This window comes from Lagopus leucura, unplaced genomic scaffold (genome assembly GCF_019238085.1).
Source record: "Lagopus leucura isolate 7727_CA_CO unplaced genomic scaffold, USGS_WTPT01 Super-Scaffold_100021, whole genome shotgun sequence".
Taxonomy (NCBI): Eukaryota; Metazoa; Chordata; class Aves; order Galliformes; family Phasianidae; genus Lagopus; species Lagopus leucura.
In genome coordinates, this window is record NW_024962274.1 from 5,487,284 (window position 1) to 5,508,601 (window position 21,318).

The 21,318-nt window shown below is 38.9% G+C and overlaps 1 protein-coding gene across 3 annotated transcripts in view; it reads left to right on the top strand.

Moving 5' to 3' along the window:
- Positions 1-20,922, top strand: part of TFDP2 (transcription factor Dp-2) — a 55,395-nt gene extending 34,473 nt beyond the window's left edge. For 2 of the 3 annotated variants that reach the window (XM_042878080.1, XM_042878079.1), the window contains exons 7-13: positions 493-655; positions 1,198-1,344; positions 3,181-3,249; positions 4,740-4,891; positions 8,378-8,544; positions 13,202-13,307; positions 14,373-20,922. In XM_042878080.1, coding sequence (XP_042734014.1) covers positions 493-655; positions 1,198-1,344; positions 3,181-3,249; positions 4,740-4,891; positions 8,378-8,544; positions 13,202-13,307; positions 14,373-14,559 — 991 coding nt within the window. In that variant the 3' untranslated portion in view covers positions 14,560-20,922. The remainder of the gene's footprint in view (positions 1-492; positions 656-1,197; positions 1,345-3,180; positions 3,250-4,739; positions 4,892-8,377; positions 8,545-13,201; positions 13,308-14,372) is intronic. The other variant, XM_042878082.1, reaches the window with a different exon arrangement.
- Positions 20,923-21,318: the final 396 nt, after the last annotated feature.

Genomic DNA, 21,318 nt, shown 5'->3' on the forward strand with positions numbered 1-21,318 from the left:
AAAGCAAATCAAAGCATGTACAATTGTAATAGCTAGATTTAAAAATTGATCTGAGAAAATACAGTGAAATTGTATGCAACAGGAAATAAAATAACCTTTGTAGAGTAAAACTTAACTTATTAATATAAAATTTAGAGAATCAGTGAAAATAACTGGGCTTCTAAAAGTGAGGTATTTTGAAACAAAAAACATTCCAGCCTAGGGAGAGCTGAGTGCTGCAGCATTGGCTTCAGTTGAAAACTTCCATAGGGGAGCAGCTGACAGTGGGGAAAAAGCAGGAACTAGATTTTGAGTCATGTAAGAATCTGCCAGGAGTGCACAGTGCTGCACACCTCAAGTACAGGGCCACTCTTACTCTATTCTAGTTCCTGTTCTTCCCTTTACTATAAGCTTAAGCTCTTGGGTTTTCTTTTTACTCTAGACATTTTGCTGCATAACAAAGTAATCTTATTAAATTTCAATGTATAAAAATGATTATTTTTCTCCTTACAGTAAAAGAAGCAAAAAAGGAGACAAAAATGGGAAAGGTCTGAGGCACTTCTCCATGAAAGTATGTGAAAAAGTTCAGCGTAAAGGAACCACTTCATACAATGAAGTTGCTGATGAGCTGGTATCAGAATTCACAAATTCCAACAGCCACCTAGCTGCGGATTCGGTAAGCAAATGTGGGGACATTTTTTTTCCACCACTATAAAATCGGCTGGTTTATGAAACAATTCCTCTGCCTGCCGGCTTTGCACTATCCTGACACATCCCATAGTTTCCCTCAGTTAACTATCTCGTAAATGTGACTTACTCTTACATTATTTATATATCAAATTTCTTTTTAAAATACAGAATTAAAACTAAGAAATATGGTCTCTCTAAATTATAAACAAAATAGAGAAGTCTGACCAAAAAAAAAAATCACCGAAGACTGTTTTATCCACCACACATGGTCTTGTCATGCTTTTCACCTGTAACAGACTTGCTGTGATGGCCACTGCTGCTCAGAGGCTTCAAGGAGGTCGTAAACTTTCCTTTGTGAACAGACCTGCATCCAAGCAGATGACAGTATTGTTTTACTGTCACTCTGACTTAAAACTGCTCTTTTTGTCCTTTAGCTATGAAGAATGTGTTTCTTGGTGGGTTGGTTGGGTTTTTGTGGGGTTTTTTTTGAATGTTTTCATTGTTATCAGTGCTGCATTGGTCTCTTAGCAGGCTTATGATCAGAAAAATATTAGACGGAGAGTTTATGATGCCCTTAATGTGTTGATGGCAATGAACATAATTTCAAAGGAGAAAAAGGAAATCCGATGGATTGGCCTTCCTACAAACTCAGCTCAGGAATGTCAGAATCTAGAGGTAAAGTGAGGTAGATGCAAACTTCTGTATAGTTCATAAGTCATTATAATGGAGGTGCTGTAATTCAAAAGAGGTTTCTTTTCCCCACCATTTGAACCTGACTGGTTTTCATTCTTGCACAGTATGAAAAAACACCTTTAGGTATTTGACTAAACTGAAACAATGTGTTTATTGTGTACCTGGTTTTGTTTTATTTAGTATAACTTACACAAGTTTCAAAAACTGTTTACTTTGCAAATATTTATTTGTTGTATCAGGGATAATTTTTAAGACTTACTCTGTAGTAACCCAAAGTAAACAAGAAAGTAAAAAAAAAAAAAAAAAAAAAAACTTGTCAGTATAACTGACAGCATAACTGGCACTATACAGCACAAAGTTGTATACACAGTTGAAGAGAGACCTATTTTGCTATTCTGTGCGTGCTTGGAGGGACTACTAAATGGAAAAATAATTTTCACTAGGATGTCAAATACTAATTGTAAGCTAGCAGGAAAAAAAGTTTTAATTATTGCTTATTTCCATTGTTTTTTTTCAGCAGGCTAAGAGATACCATGTTTTTGCAGGCCAGAATTTATATGCACAAATGTTGCTTCTGCTTCAGGCCAAACATTCCATAAATATAAAAGGTTATTGCATTTGCTGCAAAATCCCACTGCAGCTATCTGTAAATACATCTTAACGTGCATTGTATTTGTAATACTTGTGACATTAGCTGTCCTAAAAGGGGAGGGAAGTAGTCTGTCCAGTACAGGACAGCTTTTTCTTCAGGTTATATTTATCGTCTTTCTCAATACAATAAGAAAAAAGCTTTTAATATTTTGGCTATTACAGCAACTTGGAAAATTCGTCTTCTCAAGGATTATGCTTTGCAAATAATATGAAATGATAATAAAATAAAAAGCATTGTAAATTGGGAATGTAATTAGTCCAGGTAAGTTTTAATATATTGTTTCAGTTGAATGGAGAAGTAGTTGAAAGCTGAGAACAGTGGCAAAGCTGGCATCAGCAAGATAATGAGGAAAAATACCTTTTGAAGCATGATGGCTACTGCCCATCTTGTTAGTGTTTTCCCAGAGCACTGTTTGGTTACAGCTGCAGTGTCAGTAAGCATTCATTACTATTACTGACCTAAACACTGCATTTTTAGGTTGAAGACAACTTTGTATTGTAAATTTAATTGTTACAAGAAACAGATGATATGCCAATGGAAAAAACATTACTGCTGACTCTCTTTGCTTCTGAAATGTCATTATTTCCATCAAGTCTCAGGTGAATAGTCCAAACAAAGAGTGGAAGTGCCTGGAAAGATGCAGATGATGACATTTTTATCTGGTAACTTACATCTGGGAGAAGAGTGGAAGGGACGCACAATTAAAAAGAATGCAGGGCAAGAGGGGAAAAAAAAAATGCAAAGCACCCCCTCAAGTATTTATTTGGTGCTAATCAGCACTCAGTGGACAGTACAGAAGAGCAGGAATGGGTGAAGAGATACAGCCTCATAGGGGCTGGCTCTTTACTGAAGGTAAAACTGTTGACAGGGGAAGACGCTGTGGTTTCTCAGTCCTGTCTTTTAAAAATACTCATGAGACAACATGATTTGTCTGAAAAAAAACAAGACGAGGTAAAATAAGGTAAATATAAGGTATATATAGTAAATGGGTGGGGCTGAAAAGATTTGAAATTTGCTTACTGTACCCTGAAATTCACCACTTAGTAATAAAAAGGGGTCTTTTTTGTAAAGGTGTTCAGCACATTGATGTCACTGTAAAACCTGTTCCATCTGGCACAATGAAGCAGAAAGGTAACTAATTAATTATGATGCATTTGTGTTTTAAGATAGAAAAACAGAAGCGGATTGAACGGATAAAAGAGAAACGAGCCCAGCTACAGGAACTGCTGCTGCAGGTGTGTGTTTGATTATCTTACTTAATATAAATGAAATTAACCAGTAAGAATCCAATGCATTAGAACCTCTTAAATTCTTTAGCTATGATATATACGAGGGAGGAAAAGTTTCATACTTAAGATCTTTCAAGTTTGTAACTTGGGAACCTCTTACCCTGAAACCCTGGTTCCTTTTTATCTATTCTAAAGCAATGTGCTGCATCTGTGTGCCACAGCCATTTTGTAAAGGTTCTGCTGAAACTACAAACATTAGTGAAAATTGGAACAACTCCAAGCCCCCAGTTACCTTCTCTGACTAGTTCCTACTGAAAAAAACCACATTCTAGGCTATGAAATTTACAGCTGTATGTGGGTAAGTACATACTAAGCTGTTCTAGGGGAGAGAATAATGTCTGGATCCTAAGAATGAAAGACTGGCAAATGGCAGCTCTTGTAGATTCTGAGAAGCACACAAGAAGACTTAGAGGCAACTTGAATTTTTGCTTTGTTTGCAGGAATGTATTTCAAATGCATCCTTATAAATAAAGTAACATTTTATAAGTACAGTTAGGAGCATTGTTAAATAAAAGCACTTATGTATAGGCATTCACTATTTCAATGCAATCAAACTTCTGCATGAAGTTACTGGCAGTAAGGCTATTTTTTTCCTTGGTGCAAAGACAATGATACAGTTTTCAGCTAATATTCATGGAAAACTAAATATCTGGCTTCCCATCCTCCCCCTGTTTAGGACACAGTTCTGATTCCAACTCACCTAATAAATTAGAAGCTTCTCTGATTAACATAAAATTATCCTGATTAAAATAACACAACCCAAATTCTCCAACTATTGGTCTGAAAATGACAGATTTGCCCTACCCTTACTATCTACAACTGTAATTATATTCTTAGTAATGTTCACTTTCAAGTGATTGAGCAGTCCTTAGGGATTTTGTCTACCCATCTTCCACCTAAGTAAGTATGAGAAATAGTACCTCAAAGTGGGTGAGTACACAGACTTCCAATCCCTCAAATTATGTTTCTTAAAACCACGTATTTTCCTGCATGGTCCAATATGGCAAAATGGTAGAAAGGGGCTGATGTCACAAACAGCACCTGCTGAAAAAGGAGAATTTCAAAATGTATTGCTTTGAGTTTGAGAAGAAGATGGTGATGAATGAGAAGGGAAAGGAAGTATGGATCAGGAGAAAGGCAGAATGCAGTAATTTCTGTTAACTTTTGTTTCAGTGTTAAGAGCTCTTAGTCTGAGGTAATTACACATATAGAATAACAGAGGAGATAGATGTCTGACTGCAGAGCTTTTTCTAAAGGGGTGAGGAAACATTTTTCACTACACACTCCCTTGTTTCACGTCGGGGGGATAGGAGGGAGATATACCTGACAGAATGTTACTGGAGGCACTGAGAGTTGGCAGAGAAGAGCTGTGAAGTTCCAGTTCCTGGAAGCATTGATGTCTTCGTTCAGTGATTGCTTTTTCTTTCTTTCTGCAGCAAATAGCTTTTAAAAACTTGGTACAAAGAAATCAGCAAAATGAACAACAAAATCAAGGCCCCCCAGCCTCAAACTCCACAATACAGCTGCCTTTCTTAATCGTCAACACTAGCAAGAGAACCGTTATTGACTGCAGCATATCAAGTGACAAGTGAGTGTTTGTGGAATCAACTTTTAGAACTTTATTTTTTCTTTCTGGACTTGAATTATTTTCTGAACAAGTGTGAAAAGCTTTCCCTAGTTTTTGTAAAGTAATGGTGCATTTACACTTCCTACAGTCACTTATTTCATGGGTGTTTTGGCTCAGTTTGGTGTTTTCGTTTTTATGTTTAATCCAACTACAGTAGTAGCAGAAGAAAGTTTATAACCATTGTTTATACAACTGCTAGTTAAAACAAGCTGACTTTCACTGTTGTAAAAGGCACTTAAGGCTGACATTTTGAGGAGCATTCATGCACAGGACAGAAGGACTTGAATCAAGTTTTATACTAGCACTGCACTAGCCATTTTATACTAGCAGTAGAAAACCATTTGTAGTGCTTCCAAATTCTTCCTCCTAAATGTATGTAGTCAGAAAGATGATGCGATCCATTAGGCAAAAGTAGCAGCCCAGAAGTGATAATAACAGTGTTGAAAGAGATGACATCTCTTGACATTTTTCAATAGGAAAAAGCTTGCACTTAACTCTTTGAGGGAAAAAAAGGAACTAAAGGATATAGAAATTTGAAATGTAAGTTGCACTCTTCAGTTTACCTGAAAAACTCTCCACTTAGATACTTTGGTGTGCTTATGCCTTTTCATTCTGTGAAAATGTGGCTGATAGTGAAAGGTACTATTATGTCACTGTTAATCCAATCACAACCAGTTGACTAGATGAAAGCAGGTGGTTTTGCTTTTCTGTAGGTTACAGAATTTGTTCTGTGGTCTATAAATGCAGTCTTGAACTGCGCTCAGTCAGTTAGTATGCACTGTCATGTAACTTACCACCAACATGCCCAAAGCAGTATTATTAAAACTAATTGTATAAATATTAAAACTACATGTAACCAAAAAGAACATGTAATTAAATAATAAACATTGTTTTAATACAACTTACAACCTACTGTGTCATGTAAGTCAAACAATTTCCTGAAATTACTATGGCACCAAAAGAACAGACAGCGACAAACATGACACTGTTTTGTTTCTTGATTCTGTGTTGGTTTGGGGATGTTGTTTGGTTTTTGTTTTTAACCAATCAGCAACTCAAGTAATAGGTAGACATTACTAAGATTTAGATGTCCTGTACATAGACTGGGTAGTATGATGTCACCTGGTGCACAGTAGTTTTCCTGTCTCACTCAACACGAAACGTGGAAATCTGGTTAACATCACTGGGCCACTCCACAGTAGACCCTAAAATAAATGACTGAAGACAAAAGTCATTTGTTAATTTAATAACAGGCTGAATGCTAAGGGGGGAAAAAAAAAGCAAACCAAATTATTGTTAATTCTAATGAAAGGAAACAATAGATGTATACCACTGGTAAAATAAGACAAGTTATTCAAGGAAATGAGCAGTTTGATCAGTGTTGGTTTTTAATTAGTAGATGATAACATAAGAATGACATGCATGTAGATAACACAGTGGCAGGTGAAATTATTGTTGATCAAATTCACACTTTCATGGGAGAGGTAAAGTTTGGAAACATTACAGTATTGACCTCTGAACCCGGGTTTAACACTGAATAATAAGATAGCTGCCCAGTAGATCATTTTATAAGAACAGAAGTTGATTTCTCAGTAATGGCCAAAACACTGTTGGTAATTATTAGGAAAAAGAGCAAGAAATACCACATAAAACTTGAGGCAGACAGTATTTTCTCTACCTGGCCGGCCCTTGCAAGTACAGCAGAACCAGGAGAAATGGGAGGGCAGCAGGAGTGACTGCAGCAATGAAAGGTCTTTCATATCAGGCACAGTTGGACTGTTTGGCCTAGAAAAGAGAGGGCAGTAGATACACGGATGTCTGTACAATCATGGTTGACAGAGGGAATGTGCCCAGAATGCAGCTGTTCCCAGTTGCCTATTAAAATTTAAAATTAGAGAAAATTAAGATAAGTTACCAAGGTTAAGTGAAAAGAACATAAGTGGTTTTATTACCATTTTTTTCTGCAAATCATAGCACTTAAAAATGTGCATGCCAGAAGTTTATGTAAGTTCAAAACGGGGCCACGTTAAGTTTCTGAAAGAAAACCATCCAATTGCTGTTAATGGCAAAAGTAGGAGGAGCATAGAGATTTCTTACAGAGGTTGCTAGAAACACTGGAGGGGAAGTAATACTGTTTGTTAGTTTAGCGTGTTCCACTTCTTGCTAATATCCAGTATTTGGCCACAACATGTGGGAGGAAAAACGTGGAGCTATTAATAAATACAACCTTTAGTACTGGACCATAAAAGCTGAAATCAGTTATTACCACACAGCTTGCCAGTTCAGCATGACACTGGTCTCCCATCCCCTTTGTTTAAACATAGTTGCATGACTTCAGCCACACCAGTCCTGACAGCAGGAAAGTAACCATACCAATTAAAGGTACAGCCACACACTGGATTTTTCCTTTTGGTGCAGTTATGCCTACATAACTACAGCTGCATAAACAGTATAGATTCTACAGGCAGTACCACAGAATCACAAAAGCAGCGATGCCTGTAATGAAAACAGCTGCATGTAGTCCAAAGCACATTTCTACACACAACTTTTGTACGTACACATGAGGGACAACTTTTCCAAACTTACTCAAACGTATTTTTAAAAAAAGACAAAACATAGAATAAAGAAAATCCACAGATGACATAAGAGTTCAGATCAATCAGAATTACCTTTTAAAGATTCTATCACGGATTGTTTTTCTGGGGATGGAGCTTCTGTCAGCAGAAAACGAGTTCCTTTGAACCAGCCATTTATTGTAATCATTGGAGCAGCCAGCACTGTCTGTGCCTTTAATAGCTTGTGATGATAGTGTAAGGCTAGTGTAAATACTCCTGCCATCATTAAAGCTCACTTGAGTTTATAGTGTTATCTGCACTTGTACACGCAATAAAAAACATTTTGAGAATACTGTAGCAGAAATGTTAGGATTTGAGCACAGAAGTCTGACCAGAGTGCTCTGCTGGCTGCATCTAAATGCATCCAAAAAGCAAAACTGTAGCAAAGTAAATAGGTCAGTTCACAGGAGGAGTGTTGCAGATTAGAACAGAAAGTTAAAAATAAAAGAAGTGAAAACAAAATACTTACTATAGTGACAGAGCTGCAGATGACCTTTAAAAGAATTGGATTTAGTACAAGTGAATGTTTGTGTCTATTAAGACCTCCTTACTCTCCTTTGAATTTGTTTAATGAGGTAGAAAATGTTAGCCTTTCTTCCTGTAATGGTAGTCATTTTAATTGACAGAGTACCATTTTAAACTTCATAGGCGTTCTTGTCATAGAAGCAGGAAAGAAATTATTTTTTCTTAAAGACCCTTTACAGGTAATGAACACACACACACACACACACACACACACACACACACACACGCAGAGAGAAAAAAAGGGAGGAAAAAAAAAAAGCAAAGCCATTCTTTTCTAAATCATGTCACTTCAATTTCTTAAACTCAGATTTGAATACCTCTTCAATTTCGATAACACTTTTGAGATTCATGATGACAGTGAAGTGTTGAAGAGAATGGGAATGTCCTTTGGGCTGGAGGAAGGCAAATGCTCAGCTGAAGACCTAAGAACTGCAAAATCTCTGGTGCCAAAAGCTTTAGAAGGCTACATCACAGGTAAGTTAACTGTCCCTTTTAAATACTGTTCCTTATCAAAATCATAACATTAGCTAACCAAAGCAAATTTAGAGATGTTAACCTACATGGGTCTGTTATGTTTGAAGTGAAAACCAGTGGGGCTGGTGACAATAAACTTTCCAGGGATCTGCCATATGAAGGAATTATTTCTTAAGTAACTAAAGTGACACTAAGAACAGTTTTTTATTCATTTTGAATAACTGTGTATGTGTGGAAGAGCAAACTGGAAGAAGAGAGCTCTTCCCAAGCGAGGAAGGAAAGAGAGGAAAGGAGCATCTTGAATTGGTTGAGTTTAACCCTGTATGTGATCCAGCTGCGTTCACACTTGGAGGTGGGTGAGCTCTGCTAAGACTTACCTGCATCTCTGTCCATGTAGGATGTGCTCAGTGTTGTGCGCATGCTCTTAGGCACATGGACTGTGGGTTCTCCTGCTCTCTTTATTATCTTGGCCAGTCATTTTTACACTCCCATTTGCTATGTAAAGCTTGTGATAATTAGATAAAAGGTGGCCAGCACAAGCCATCTAAGAACTGAGCATCTGCGAGTAAGGCAAGAGATTCCAGAGAGGAATCCACATTAGGTCCTTAAAATACATGATGTCAAGAAACTGCTGAAAATAAATCAGAATTCAGTTGTATTCACTAAAAGCAATACTTTCTATGTATTGCATTTCAAACTACCACAAGTGTGTTTATATTAAATCAAAACATACTTGTTTTTCCTAGTCCACTTGTTCTGTAGATTTTAAAATTCAGAATACATCTTTTAATTTCACTCACTCTTGAAATTACACATCTGTCTGATGCTGCACCAGTGCCAACAAAAAAAAAAATTCACAAGGAACAAAGTAAGAATTCTTTCAGCTTGATTCAGTAAGTGTTATTTATCACAAATTACCAGTGTCAAAACAAAGGGCAGGGGTAGAACCACATCTTCTAATATTGCTAAAGTCTTGAGTTTCTTAATGGACCCCACGTACTGAAGAGCAAAATTTCTATTAATTTTAATCCTGCATTCATGCATATTCAGAGAATAGGATTTCTTCAAGTTTCAAAGAGTTGTTTGTTACTCTCTTTTCAGTGTAAAACCAGCTTTTTAAAAATTAAAAAAAAAAAAACTGCATAGCTAAATCAGTGATTAATAAGCCATATTGACTTGTTTTGAAGAAACATCAGCCACACCAATGTATTGCTAGTGTGACTTTGTTATTGAGAACATTACAGGCAGACAACCACAGCACTCCCATACAAGGAAGAAACAAGACATACTCTGTTCCAAGAAAAAAAAAAAAAAAACACAACTACTAACAGCTACAACAGATTATAAGATTGCAGATTGCAAGAATGCTGTGATGAGGGCTGTTTCACCAGTAGCAGAGCAGCAGCCAGAAACCTGTCTTGAATTTTAATAGGAAAGGTATTGATCTGTGCTTTTACTTGAAAAGCATTGAGGGAGATACTGTATTCTTTAGACATGGGTTAAATGCAGCTGCTTCAGCCTCTGAAATGACGTGTTGTTAGAATGAGTACATTCACAGATGTATTCTAGCTGTTGTTTGCAACTTAATTACACAAAGCAAATCTAGAGTTAATGGTACATAAGGAAAAGATGTAAAAGTTTTGCACAACACTTGAAAATCCAACATTTGCCTGATTACACATCTCAGTTCAGTATAACCTCCCATTTTAACGTGGGCAGTTTTCAGGCATTGTTTCTTCCACTATAGGAGCAGTGAATGTGAGGGTAATTACTGTTCTCTAGAATTCATGGTTTACACTCCACACTCTCAGGATGGCCCATTAAGTACAGGGGCTACAAATACAACTATACAAGAAAAGCAAATCAAAAGCATGTCTCTTATTTATTCACTGAGTAAATTTATCACAGTCGAGATTCAAGTTTTCCTAGAGTAGCTGCCTTCATGAAAGCAGTCCTGTTCTACTTTGTCTAAATGTAGCAGCTTCTTGCTTTCTACTTGCACTCAACATCCATATAATTTGCATGGAACTGCTGAACAGTTACCATATCCACCAAAACCTTGGTGTATGTCCTTTTCAGAAGGATTATATATTTTAGCCATTCTGTAAGTGGCTTAACTTGACAAAAAGTAATATTGTCTTTTTCCACTGGTTTCGTGATGTTTCACCAAAAACGAGATATTTGTATACATATACACATACATACACACTTTTTTTTTTTTTTAAGAACTACAGCAGTGTGATCCTCAAGTGTCTTGACTGCCATTAAAATAAACAGAAGCTGAGGCATATTAACCCCATAAAGAAAGAGAATCATCCATATATCCTAAGCTGTGTTTTTAACACATTTTTCTATAGCTCTATTCTTTGCTAACAATACATACTGACCACCTTAACGTGTTTTTTTTTTCCCAAAAGGGAACAACAGTAAAAGTTAACGTGGAAGTGCTGCTTTAGCTAAGCATGTAATCCAGGGAAAGTGATGGACAGATAACAGAATGCACTACAACCACTTGCCAGCTTCTTATTACAGAAACGTTTTCTTTAATACTACCCTTTCACCAGCTTTAAGATAGCATCCCAGGGCCTCACGCCTGAAAGGTTCTTATTTGGCAGAGGAATTTCTGGCTATTCAGCACATAGAGCTAGCTGTCCAAGGGCTTAGACCAGAACAATCGGAGGGTAAAGGAGGGAGTGAGAAACCACTGGAAGGACAGAAATATGTCATGGACTGAGGTGAGCATAAACTCTTGTGTAACTATCCAAATCCTGTGCATTTTAGGCTCTACAGACTCTACAGGCTGTTAACGCAAAACCAAAGGCCTGCCTTTGTCAGTTGAGTCCTCACTTCTAGAAATGAGATACAGATGAGAAGAAAAAAGGAAATAAAAATTGTAAGGCGTTGATAGCTGTTGTAACAGCATCCCACTAGTGTACTGCCACTAAAGCAGCAGACAAAGTGGTGTGATTTAGGTTCTCTGTATTAAGACACATCTTTGTTCTCCTCTGCATGAAGTGCTTTGCAGTCTGCATACATAACAAGCCTGGACCAGAGAACAAGCTGGAGGTGAATGAAAGATAAGAATACTGACAAATGAAAAAGCTTGTTCGGCTACCAGCAATAATCTTCTGCAACACTCTACTTTTGCATTAACTACTAAAGGGTAGTGAAGGTACTCCCTTAGAGCCTTCTCATGTCAAACAGAAGTTTCTACCAAATCCATCTGCTGCAAGTACATGCCTTGTTCATAATAAGGATGCCACTCTTAGATGAAACTGCATCACCTTGGAAAGGTTTTTCAAACTGACTTCTCTGGTTCATACGTGCAGCTACTCTACCACATGTAGTAAGACTTGCAGTCACAGGCAGGCTTCTATTTTGGCAGTCCCTTCCAGGCAGGGAGTGGCTTCTCGCACTCTCCATCTTGCACAGACTTTTTATTTTCCCTGTCTCCTCTGAGCCCAACTGGAAATCAGCATTTAGGAACACTAGGCAATGGAAGCACAGGGCAAGGACATGTATCCTTGAAGCTACTTTCTGTCATATGCATTACATCCATGCCTTCCTCCATCCTGCTCTTCAAAAAGAAGGTAGCAATTATGCCAAAATGCTAATTAAATTCAAAATAACTAGCAGTGACTTGCTACTCTTCTGGAACATTAAGCGTGTAGGTACAGGTACGCCCTTTCAAAAGACCAGGAAAAAAACTCTGTGATACATTTCTAACCCACTTTATTAATCTAAATACAGTGCTGTCATACCAAATGGTTTGGCCACCCCCTGCAAACACAGGAAGAAAGTGTCAGAACATGTTCTTTGTAACTCTAAGCTTGCATTTAGGGCACCCTTAATGAAAATCATCCAGCTGTGTCCATAATCAAGCATTCTCATAGATCCCTCTAGCACTGCCACTTAGTAGTCAAAGACCCTCTCTGAAGGAATGTCAGCCTTGCTCTCCTTTGCTCTGTAGTGCCATTTAACCTCACTGCTACAGGTCTACACAGCAGGGAGTCAGTAGATCCCAATGGATGGTGAGCCAGTTTATGTGGCTGCAGGGGAACAGACTGCCTGGTTAAAACATAGCTCTGCTAAACAGGGCACTATCAAATCTCAAGACCAAAGCTTAACATGAATACAGTAATACAGATGAGAAAGCACACATTACATACTGTTATTCCTCTTAACTGTAATAAAACAATTCCAGGTAACAACAAAGTGTCCTGGTGGCCTGCAGTCCTAATGACTACAGTTCCCTTCATACCTTCACCAAACTTCATAGCAAAATAAAAAAATAAAAATCTGCATCTGTAGTTCCAAAAAGGGCTTCAAAACTGAATAGCTGTCCTACTGCTGCGTACAGCTGCTAGCTGAAGTCATCTGCAGTGCATATTCTCTTCAGAAGGAAAAATTTCATACAAATAACCTCAATTCTGCATCTGAGGGCTTAGCGAGGCCTGAGAGTACCTACAAACACTGGAGAATATATTTTTTGTTTTGATTAAGCAAGAACACACCTACAGTATAGAAATCAATGTAAGCTTCTCATGTAAAATAAACGCAGAATCCTAACCGCAAACAGAACTCAAAGTAAGCACTGTAAAAAGAAAAAAAAAAAAATCTAAGTAGCCATAATGAGTGCAGCTGTACTTTCTTCCAGATATGTCTACAGGATTGTCATGGATGAACCGAGGATTACTTTCAAATTCAGCACAAGCAGTTTCACATTCAGAGATAGCAGGAGGCACATCTGATTCAAAATCAAGGTAAATAAAGTCATCTCTCATTCAAGGCTATTAATAGATTCTTGTATACTTTCAGTGACCTCAGTAGTTCATACCATTTACATGCAGGTCATAGGACATCGTCCTAAGCTTGATTTTCAGTTGTGGAAGTCCTCTTCACTAATTGTATTTGAAAGCTTAATCTACATTTTAAACATGCTGGTTGTTGTATGTCTATTGTTTCAGAAGAATAGAATCACTTCCAAGCCCTTGTGTTTTTACAATGTTGGAAAAGACCTCCAAGTTCATCTAGTCCACCAGTATTTTCCCCACTATACCCATGTCCCTTAGTACAACATCTAAACATTTCTCGAGCATCTCTAGGAACAGTGACTCAACCACTGCCCGCTCCAGCTCTCCAACCTGAACCTCTCTTGGTGCAACTTAGGCCATCTCCTCTGGTCACTACTTACACAGAAGAGGCCAACCCCACCACGTCACAGCCTTTTTTCAGGCAGTTGTAGACTGCAGTGAGGTCTCCCCTGAGCCTTCTCTTCTCCAGACTGAACAATCCCAGCTCCTTCAGCTGCTCCTCACCAGACTTGTGCTCCAGCACCCTTTGCATCTTCACGCCCTTCTCCGAACATTCTGGGGCCTCAATGTCTTTCCTGTTTTGAGGGGCCCAAAACTGAACGCAGCACTCGAAGTGCAGCCTCAGCAGAGCTGAGCGCAGGGTGACAATCGCCTCCCTGCTCCTGTAGGCTGTGCTATTCCTGATACAAGGCAGCACACCATTGGCCTTGGCCACCTGGGCACGCTGCTGGCTCACATTCAGCCAAGCATCAACCAACACCCCCAAGTCCTTTTTTCAGCTTGAACAATTCTAGTAGGCAATTAAGGCAAGAGGGGGGAAGAAAGCCAATCTTTCTTAGGCTATTTTCCAATATTTCAGCAATTTTCACAACTATTAGCTTTGTTTAATGTAAAGCTTTAGGATGTTTCTTTTTGGACATCATTTCTTGCCCTAAAGGAAGAAGAGGCAAAAAAGAAAGCTTAATGCTTTATGAGAAATCTTCTAAACTTTTAACGTTTCTGTTGTTTTAATAGTGAGAATCCAGGGTTGTGTTTGGATACTGAAGTGGCTTTAGCAACTGGGCAGTTTCTTGCCCCTAGCAGTCAGCAGTCCAGTAGTGCAACATCACGCTACTCTGAATCACGGGGAGAAACTCCATGCTCATTCAATGATGAAGAAGAAGAGGATGAAGATGAAGATGATCCTTCGTCCCCAGAGTAAAGACAGTAAAAATGGATATTCAAAATGCTGCTCATATATATTCTTAATGGGAGCTCACATTTGGATTTTACTTAGGTTTCTTGCCTTGGTTTGCACTGTGTTCAGTGAAGCAGAATGGAAGCTCCAAAATAAATTAATCCAAAGCTGAAATTGGAAACTTTTTATAACTGAACAGAGTGACATGCAGACACAGAACAAAGTGCTATTTTTTATCAACTACAACCAAGGAAAAGAACAAAGTCCCTGGAGATTTGGAAAAGTAAACATCAAGTTTGTATTTTCCATTTTGGGATATTCTGTCTCAAGTCTCTGTCTTCATCATATCTTTACCAGATGGGGAAGAAAAAGCCAATTCTTGTGTTGTCTTTTGGATGTTCTACCTTTAAAAAATAAAAAAAAGGGGGAGGGGGGGAAGGGGGGGAAGGGGGAGCACATGGATGTGCTAAAAAAGCTATTTAAAACTATCTTGTATGAAAACTGTTGTAGGGAAAAGGAACTGTTACAGTATTTGCTTTTTTTTCTGTTCAACTTGCTGTATTGAAGATTCTTGAAGTAATATAAATTACAGGTTATTAAATCAATCTTGGATTAGCTTAAACCCATTTTAGATACTCTAAAAGTAGCTTGTCTCTTTTGAAAGGTTCCTATGTTCATTTTTACTGCAAACCTAACTTATTACAAATGATTATTAGCCATTATTAAGCAGTCAGCATAGAAACAGTGTTCTCTGCACCAGCTTTTTTCAAGGAAACAAAAGTGGAAACAGTGATTTATGGATGACAGCATATCCCATGTAACTTCTCTTTCACTGTTTGAACATTATAATCCCTTTGACTTCATAGCAGGTATAGCAAAAAAGCGAAACAAAAACAACACAAAAACAAAGAGGCCTCTACGTATTAAGGATCTCAGGCAGTACGTTTCCAAGTGAGGTAATGGAAGGTTCAGATTTCTAGGAAAAAATAAATTTTGACAATATGCAATTTCATGTCTTGCATTCTAGTCGTCATGGATTATGATAGGTAATTTGCTTTTTGTTAACTTCTGCTGCACACACCTCAATGCACCTTTGAAAAACATTAGTATTGAACAGGTTAAAATAATTTCACTAAAGTTGCACAACATGAATTCCCTTTGAACTGTTAAATTATACTTAAAACAGTAGGCTCCATATTCTGTGTTTAACAACACATCTCACAAAGACCTTTTTACAAATCCTTGCATAATAGCAAAACACTGTAGATGTACAGTTCTTGTGGTGTTCCAGCATCCAATATTTTAACTAGCCCCAAGGTTACTATTTTCAGTTAGGTAAATGAAAAGTATTTCTTCTTAGTTTCATCCTGTATGTCAGTAGTTGACCTTTTTCTAAGTACCAGTGTAGTACCTGTCAGATCTCAGTGGCACTGCCTCTGTCATTTAAGGATTAGGCAGCTTAGGATTTGCTTGAGCAGTGGCAGCACGTTGCAGCCACTGACAGCTGCAGCCGTTACTCAGGCACAGCATGGGCTGCGCCCACCTCAGCTTTCACAAAGCCACACACAAGCCAGCGTGTCCCAGAGCACTCAGCCCGAGATAGGAAGGTGAACCAGCACTTGAGCTAAGAAGATGGCTGTTGGACAGCTGTTAGCACATGACCAGCCACATACAGGACAGGTGAAACCGCAAGAAGCGCACAAATACATCGGCATATTCACATTAAAAGGTCATGCACATCAAAACTTTTGCAGTTAGCTTGAACTCCTGCATTTAACATTAGGACAGCAGCATTTTTAAGACATACAGCTCTTCTTTGGTAAGCTAGATTGCTCTGCCTTCCACAAATGAAATGCAAATGCAGAAATGAAAAAGAAAAACCCATATGCCTACCCTGCTATTCACCCTCCAGGCACGACTGTTAGACTGCCCTATGCACATGGCTCGCAGGCAACAGCAGGCTGAGGTTTACACCACCTCACTGCAACCAAATCCGTAACGCTACCTCTATGCGGAGAAAAGCTTTACCAAGAGAAAACCATGTTCTCACAGAGAGTCAACGTACTCGTCTGAAACGTGAGATAAGACGGCCGGGTGCTCTGGGCATTCCATTGGCTGCATGAATGACACTTCATTTAAACAGGCAATTGCCTTTATTCTTAGAAATACATTGTCCTGTCAGCTTTCATTGGACAGAGCGGATGGAAGATACCTGATGTACACAGGACATCCTGAGGCACTTTAAGAGGGGGGAGCGTTTTCTCAAGTAATTACACCTCACACCTCAATACCTTATGGGCAAATCTACCTGTATGCTTTCTTCACGTTTCCCACTCAAAATCTCATAGAATGTAAAAACAGCAAAACATTCAACAACTTCGGGGCTTGAGGCCCTTTGAACTGTAAGATGCTGGCCAAAAAACAAAAGTTTCTTGCCGAGAAATGGAATGTATTTTATTATGTATTTGATGAGCAGTCAGAGTGCTTTGCGGGAGGAAGATCTTCAGTGATGCCTTGCTGCCATTGATGTCTGCTTCCATCAGCACAGCAGCCTGCACAGCTTCTTGCTCTCTAGCTAACTCAAAGCTAACAAATCCCCCCCCCCCCCCAATTTTCAGTTTAGGAGCATGTAATATTTAGGCAGTTGAACAGAGACTTTATAAGTTATTTTTCTGAACTAGCAGAATACAAAGGACAAAACAAGTTTGAACACTTAGAAACTTCAAAAGGAAATTCTTTCCTTAGGATTCTTTGTGCCAAGTTACAGCTGTGGATGGAATTCAACTGCAGCACTGTGTTCCTGTGGTTACACCAGAGTCTGGGAACTAGGAGAGCTCTGGGCCTTATCCAACCAAAGTCACTCATGTACAATCTGAGGCATGCCTTTCAGTCTTTCTTGTTGAGCTTAATTGACATTAATAAATACAATAAAGTAGGTAAAGGCAGGACAGGACCTCACTAAATACAGATGATGTTGCATCTGCCTTAAGCTCTAAGTAATTAATGAACAACAAAGGGATTAAGAATATTAACCGACCCCTCTGCTCCCACTAAACTAGCGGCCATAGTGCTCTGCTGCTTCAACACAGCAGCTGGGATTTTTGACAGTCAAAGTCAGTAGCAAGACAGGCTCTCTCATCTTCTAGTCAAGTACCACAGTTTTTGCTTGTTTGTGCTGAGTATTCACAGATACGAAACGGTGCAGCTGGCACCAGAAGGTGACTCAGACAAGGCAGAGTTAGCACTGAATTTTCATACAAGTTCCATTTGACATTTTTCTGCCCTTTGTTATGTTATTTCTGAATGCTTATCCATTCAGCAATGTAATGCTGTGTATAAATGCTATTTTACATATTGCAGTAAAAAAAAATATCTAGATTTGACTTAAGGAAAACACAGCAGCATCACAAACCAGATGAAAATATCATGAGCAGGAGACAGCATAATTTCAGCATTTGAAACTGATAAAACATCTGTGGATTTTAGTTTTAAAATTTATATTGCTACATGTGAATGTTCTTAATTTGATGGCACCCAATTCAAGACAGCACATGTATTTGAGTGAAGGTTAAAGCAAACAATACCCATTTAGCTGCAGTAACTCTTATCTAATTTAAACTGCCACGCACCACAGCTCAGATATTTCCATTCTGGCTGTAGCCCCGTTCCCAGCTGGAAGTTGCTGAGTATACAAAATACCAACAGAAGGACTCATGCTGAACACCAAGTCAGCCTGACAGCATGATGTACGTGGGCCTACCAACCCAGCGTATTTAAAAACAAATAGTTGGTACATAAATGATGAGTGAATTCAGAACTCGACCGTTAAGGTTAAAAATGCCCAGTGCTCTTTTACTGACCACACCCAGGACTTTAAATGAAGAGCATGGCTGAAAGCTAATCACATCTGCAATTAAGCACCAGGCAGGACTCATTTTTCTAATTAGCTGCCTCCTTTCAGCTGTAAGTTTTCCAGGCACTTTATAGAGAAGACTTTACTTCTAATGAGTTAAAGACACACAGGCTTGGAATTCATTTAAAAACAAAGGTTGAGTATTTAGTAAACAAATCAGTTCTCTTCTGACTGACCCACCTAATTTGCATTTTCATTAACCTAATTTTCACTGCAAGAATACCTCCGTTTCAGGAGCATATCTTAAGTAACCAAATACAGTGAAACTGGGAAGAGACGATGAAATTTTTTACATTTTAAGAATTCTCATCACAGCCATTCTTCAGGGCAACATCTTTCTGCTTCCTACACACTTCCTTCATCTTAAAGGGGAAACTTTTCTGCTCTTCACATCAATCCCAGTACCCTGCAACTTCTTGAACAGAGTTCATAGATTCCCTCCTGCTTATCTGTCAATTTACTTCAGCGAGTGTTTTTAAGAGACCACACGGGCTGCTGCCTGGACCCGGCACACTGCCACAACCAACCTCACTCCCAGAGGTTCCCTACCATCCTCCCAGCTCTGCGGAGCTGCTCACACAGACGCTGCACCCTCCACAGGTCCCTATCAGGGCAGCACTGACTGTTACCCCCTGGTCCATCCTGCTCCATGGGGACCCAGCCAGAACAAATGGGTTTTTCCCACTTAGATCTCTTTGACAGTATCCAATAATTCAGGATATCTACCAAAGTCACAAACCAAAAATCCCTGTTTGGATTTGAGCAGAAAAAGCATCTTTGCTAGAATGTGGTACCCCACTTCATGGTCAGACTTCATAAACGCCAGTTTTAAATGCTTAACCCCTTCCAGGCTTAAAGCGCTTCAGACATGAGACCCCAGGCTAACAAGAAGCAGCTGCATACAATTTAAACCCAGCTGTAGATTTAAATTAAACTCATCTATGCAGTATTCAGGGAACTTTTCCAAGACAAAATGAGCCTTTCCCTGCAACCTGTTTTGGTAACAACCCACACTGTTACCCAGGCTGAGTGAAACACACTCATTCCATAGCAATGTCTGGATGAAGATGCTTTACAGATCACATGCAGTTATCCTGAACGGCCAGAAAATAAAAATGGCTACCAGAAAAGAAAGTCCACAAAATCAGTCTCCATTTTTTTAGTGGATTTGTTAACACTGTATGGTAACTTTAACAATTAATAACTTGGTTGCAAGCATTGCAAAGATTAATTGGATCTCCCAGAACCTCCCTGGTAAAATACCAGCTGAACCAAAAAAGTCCATTGCACAAGCTATAGATACTCCCCCTTCTCTCTAAAGCCAGGTTGTATATATAAAAAACACTTCAGATTAGAGAGGTTTTGATAAAAACATGCAAAAATGCAAAAACGACGACCCTGTACCTCACCAGACCTGTGGTGAATGAAGCCAGAAATGCTACTGAGAATCAAGCCCAGCACACCGCTGCTGGCACTGCCCTGCACAGCTGGCAAGGAAGCTCCCTCCCCAGCAGCTCCCCATCGCTGTGCTGCTGGAATTGCACTTGCTGACACCTGTTACATTCTGCATGGAAGTGCCTTGTACCAACACTTCCTTTTTCCACTGAGAACACAGAAACCACTTTAAGTGAATTTCAGGAAGACTTTTAAGAAGGAAGTTTGTTGTAGACAAAGACTGTCCACAGTCTTAACGCTGTGCTTGAAGTCTGTAAACCTGCCAGGGGCAGGGGGAGAAGCACAGACATACAGTTCACCATGATGGAAGCTGTGGCAAATTCTCAGTTTCAGTCAGATGTTCCTTATCCTGGTACTCTTATCAGCTCCCTCCTCCCAACCACGGGCACAAACATCAGCAGAAACATTCCTCCCTCTTCTTGTGCTCAATTCCTGTGTCTTTGGGAAAGCCCAAATTGTTGCTTAGTTTTTAAAATAATTTTCTGTGGATTTCTGAATTCTCCAAACACCTTTAAGTCACACGGTGAAGTTTTATTTTTGCAGGACTGCTATGCAGCGATCCTGATTTTTTTTTCCCTGATCAAACAGTGTTACTTTCTACAACCACATTGTTCGTGGCTAGGAATAGTGTAAAAGGAGTGCGGTAGCATTATGTGTGCTTTAAACACTGAGAAAGATATAAAGAAAAACGCATATACAAAGTTTTACTTTCCTAATAGGAACACTGGCATTAGCAAATAGTATATTTGAACCTATAGGAAATATTACTTTGTAGTAGCAAACACTTTGTAAATAAAAACTTGTTATTTTTTTAATGGAAATTTTATAGAAGCTATTTCTGTATACTCAGTTGATTCCATGTTTACTGAAAATGCTGCAAGTGGGAATTGTACACTGAAAATGGTGGTGGGAGCGATGGCTGACTGCAGCAGCAGCATCTCTATGCTGGAGAGAAACAGCAGCAGGAAGTGCAGCCTGACTGTACGGGAGCTAAATAAAGGCATTTCAAGGCAACCAGAGCAGGGCTGGTGTGGTGGTGGTTTTGTTTGTTTGCTTTTAAGAAAAATGTGGAGAAAAGTCAGTGAAAATTGAAGTTGACAGTAATTGTTCCTCAAACATTAAAAAAAATAAAAAACTCTTCATTAGTTTAATCTCAAGGCAATACTGCAGTGCTTGACATTTTGAAAATAAAGGAGGGAAACCTATCAAGTGCGCACTTGTTGGTTAGTTCACCATTCCAAGACACTTCCCATGTTGTTCCAGATGGAGACTTCTGAAGTTGTCACATTTTGACAGAACAACTGGAAAAATATCTAGAAATATTACTGCTCCTATCTCACCAGGAAATGCACCCAACTTACCGACTGAAGGCCGCAGAAACATCTACTTGATTTCTACGTCAGGTTCATCCCAGC